At 41.2% G+C, this 3,941-nt stretch overlaps 1 protein-coding gene across 1 annotated transcript; it reads right to left on the bottom strand.

Moving 5' to 3' along the window:
- Positions 1 to 1,790: 1,790 nt before the first annotated feature.
- Positions 1,791 to 2,695, bottom strand: LOC109428301 (THAP domain-containing protein 5-like). Its single transcript, XM_019704028.3, has 2 exons — positions 2,213 to 2,695; positions 1,791 to 2,145 (listed from the first exon to the last, which is right to left on the bottom strand). The coding sequence occupies exons 1-2, from the start codon at positions 2,466 to 2,468 to the stop codon at positions 1,853 to 1,855; spliced, it is 549 nt and encodes a 182-aa protein (XP_019559573.3). The 5' UTR covers positions 2,469 to 2,695; the 3' UTR covers positions 1,791 to 1,852.
- Between the last annotated feature and the right edge of the window lie 1,246 nt (positions 2,696 to 3,941).

Genomic DNA, 3,941 nt, shown 5'->3' with positions numbered 1-3,941 from the left:
CGTGCAACAGTTTTGAGCCCACGCATACGCCAATGTTCCTCCAAGCCTGTTGCAACACTGACTGACTGAGAAACGCTCATCCACGCTTCGTTAAGCCAGAATGCAACATCCTTCAAATTTATGCTTTTCAAATGAACTGCACTATCAATTGATGAAAATGATATTTCTTGATGCAGTTTTTCACGGTATTTGAGCTTGATGGTTTGAATTATGTGCTGATCCATCGGCTGCAGGATCGGAGTTACATTTGGTGGAAGAAAAATCACATTGATGCATCGTCAGAGCAGAGTTCATCTTCGAAATGATGCGCCGTGCAATTATCCAGCAAGAGCAAGGCTTTCGATTCGATTCCAGCTTTTTCTGAATATTGTCGAACATTTGGTACAAACGATTCGTGGAACCAGGATTGGAAAATATTTCGAGTCATCCAGGCATTCTTCGAAGCATCATATTGCAATGGCAACTGAATGTTCTTGAACGCTCTCGGTTTTTTTGATTTTCCAATCATTAGCATCGGAAGTTTGTTTGATCCGGAAGCATTTGCACAGGGCATGAAAGTGATTCTATCTTTCGCCACCTTATGCCCTGTTGCGGAAGTTTCTTTGCTATGAACCAGCGTGTAGTTCGGCAAAATTTTGAAAAATAATCCCGACTCGTCGGCAATATAGAGTTGGTCAATTGAAAGCCCTTTTTCATCCACAACTTCAAAAAACTGTTGTTTAAAAGGCTCGATGCTTTCCAGGTCACTTGAAAGCTTCTCGCCGGATATTTTCAATTTTCGAATATTAAATCTTTTCTTGAAATTATGCAGCCACTTCTTACTAAACTTGAAATTACTTGGAATGTTCAGTTTAGAAGCAAACTTTCGAGCTTGTAGCAAAATCAAGCCAGAGGTGAGTGTTTCATGATTATCCCGCATTTTCAAAAACCAATAAAACAGAGCAAGTTCAAGCTTTTGGTACTTCCCGGAAGAGACGTATTTTCCTTTGCAATTTGTTCCACCCATGGAAGATGATTTTCGCAGAATCTGTTCTTCTTGAAGTTCGATTTTTCTGATTGTCGCTCTGTCTACCCCGAATTCCTTCGCAAGTTCTGACTTGTTGTTTTTCTTCTCCTTTAGACGCTGCAGTACTTCGGTTTTTTGCTTCAGAGTGAGGCTTCGCCTTTCTTTCTTCTTCGGAAATTTCTCCATATTCTGGACCGCAAAAACCATCGAAATTATGTAATCGTTATGGAATAAAATGAACTAATAACATACCTCCTGATCAGATCTCGGTTTATTATGCTGCCAATATCCTAGCTTTTCTCCCTATTCTTTCAACGGAGCGAAAACCATGCTAACGATTTGACGTCCCAGCTTCTTTTAAAAAATAAAGCTGAATGTTAAAAGTCAAGGCTAACATGAGTATCAAGCATGCGTAGCCATGGCAACGATCTAAATGATTTTAGAATAATCATCCTGTCCTATTCCGACGTCATCATTAGTCAGTAATATCTTGATATAGTTCAGAACAAATATGTCAAGACAGAAATGCTGACTCGTTATTTGGAGAGAAAACTACGGTGGTGGATGATTTAAGGCTATTTTCAGCAATAAAATGTTATATGTAACAGAAATGTCTAGTGAGACGTATAGGGTAAACCCTTAGAATATTGTTTGATGCAATTGTAAACAACATGCTACAACTATTCGTTGTAGCCACCATTCAGTAAACATTTGAAGAGAAAATTCCCCTAAATTTCAAATTGTGAACTTCACATAAGCGTCTAGAGAAATTATTGACCGTTAATTGTTCAAATAAGAACTGTTCAGTATCAAAAATAGCTTATTTATATTAAATTTGCCCTTTTTTCAAGTGAATCCAAAACTGTTGCCAAAAACGGAACCGTTTGTTGCCAAAATCGGGGTATGCCAAAAACGGAGCATGCCAAAAGAGGAGCATGCCAAAAACGGAATCGCACTGTACCAGGGTTCCTGATCCGATCTTTCTTCAATTCCAGCCTGCTTTGATTTTTCGCCTTCATTGCCCTGGTAGCTTGTTAGCAGATTGGCTACAATCTCCTTCCGCTCTTTGGCCTGATAACGTCGGCTTCTTGTACTGACTTCATCGTCACTCGGTTCAGGGGAACGAATTGTTGGAACCGCTAAAATAAAAAAAATCAGTAAGCATTTTCAGAATAATAAATAAATAAAGAAATGAGTTTGTCTTACCATCTTTTGTCAGAATGTTCCGACCAGTGCTCATGAGGGTTTTCTTCACTGTAGCGTTTGTCACGAATGCATCCGGGGCGAAATGCTGGGAGCACACGTACAGAACCGTTCCGGGATCCCGGACAAGCCCACACAACTTCACCCATTTTGCTCGCCTCTGGGGATCTTTCGGGAACGTATGAAAGCTGATGTATACTTCGCGGTTTTTGGCTTGTTCTGCTGAAATAGCACACACATTTACTGCACACCGCGGCATTTTCGTTTAATTTAGCTTGAACCGACGAAACTTCCACTAAAAACCGAAAAATTCGCGTCTTTTCCGCGGGTTACTTCGCGCTTTCCATTTGAACCGAAGGGCATTCAAAACATAAACAAAAATAGTGACGTAGGCAATCAAAGCAATGCATGTGTGTTCGTGACATTCCTCAACTTGACATGGATTGCACGCACACTAAAGCGCTGATCTGCGCCACCTTAGTAGAGTGTATAAATACACGTTGCACCTTAGTAGAGTGTATACACGTTGATGTAGCACCGCTTTCGGGTTGCCGATTTGTAGGCGATGAACAATGAACATGCTTAGTTGTATATGTAGGAAAGAGCGAGAAAGGTATTAAGGACAAACATGTTAGAATCAAAAAATGGTCGACTTTGGCATCTACTCACGATTTCGAGGGCACAAATCTCTTCGTAAACAAAACCAGTGCACCTGATCTTCGTATTTTAAGCTTGTTATGAGTGAGCAAGAACAGAATAACGAAACGCACTGTTGTGTGAAGCTTGCTTCTTGAGATTTGTGCGTTTGAAGTTCTGATGCACTGTTGAAGCGGGATTTCAAGACGTTTGCCCTTAAATGAAGGAAATCAGGGCCTTCTACATACGAATCAGAAGCGGTAGTTTTTAGACTACCCAGCATGTTCCGAAATTAGCATGATAGTATGTAACTATATGCAGAACACCTAGATACAAGTTGATGTTGGGTTGGATTATTCTATTGTAATAGTTCAGTTGATGAGAACACCGAGCGAACCTAGTAAGATCCGTTGCAGAATATCGAAAGCTGTAGTCTTTAAAAACTCTCATAAAGCACTATACATTATCAGATTCTTCCCTATCAGGACTATTACTTCATGAAAAAAAGGAAAATGATTACCTACTATTGCAACGTTCTCTTTTACAGCCGACTATACTGGAACAGCAGATAACCTCTCACAGTCCAATTGGTTCATGGTCTGTGACTACCTATGGACTTTGGGCATTTTCAAATTGCAATACATTGTGAAAACCTTGATAAAGTCACTTCACTTGCGAGATGGTTCTTCACAACATCAAAGTACATCGAATCAGTAACCGAATAAGATCGCTCTCCAGCGACTTCCACTCACATTGAACAGAGTAACGCATAGAAGCCGGTTCATCAACCTCATCTTGCCACAGCATTATCCCCGTACTCCAATCATCCAATTCACCACCGGAGTGTCCTTCATCGGATCACCATCGTTTCATCACCGTCCCATTAACTGTCTCGCTTTGCATACCGACAACCATCGGAGACTCACCCACATCCCATCATGACAACGACGGACGACGGGCGTCCGACCCTCAAGGGAAGCAACCGATCGAGAGACGATTTCGCAAAACAACAACGCGGTAGGGTACTTACTTATTGCTACCTTCCGAAAATTTGGGCTCAATCATCTGCGGCGACGCGACTGCAACGGCAACGAAC

The sequence above is a fragment of the Aedes albopictus genome, chromosome 1, assembly GCF_035046485.1.
Source record: "Aedes albopictus strain Foshan chromosome 1, AalbF5, whole genome shotgun sequence".
In the NCBI taxonomy this organism is placed as follows: domain Eukaryota; kingdom Metazoa; phylum Arthropoda; class Insecta; order Diptera; family Culicidae; genus Aedes; species Aedes albopictus.
The sequence above is the reverse complement of the archived record's forward strand: the minus strand, read 5'-3'. Positions and strand labels throughout refer to the sequence as shown.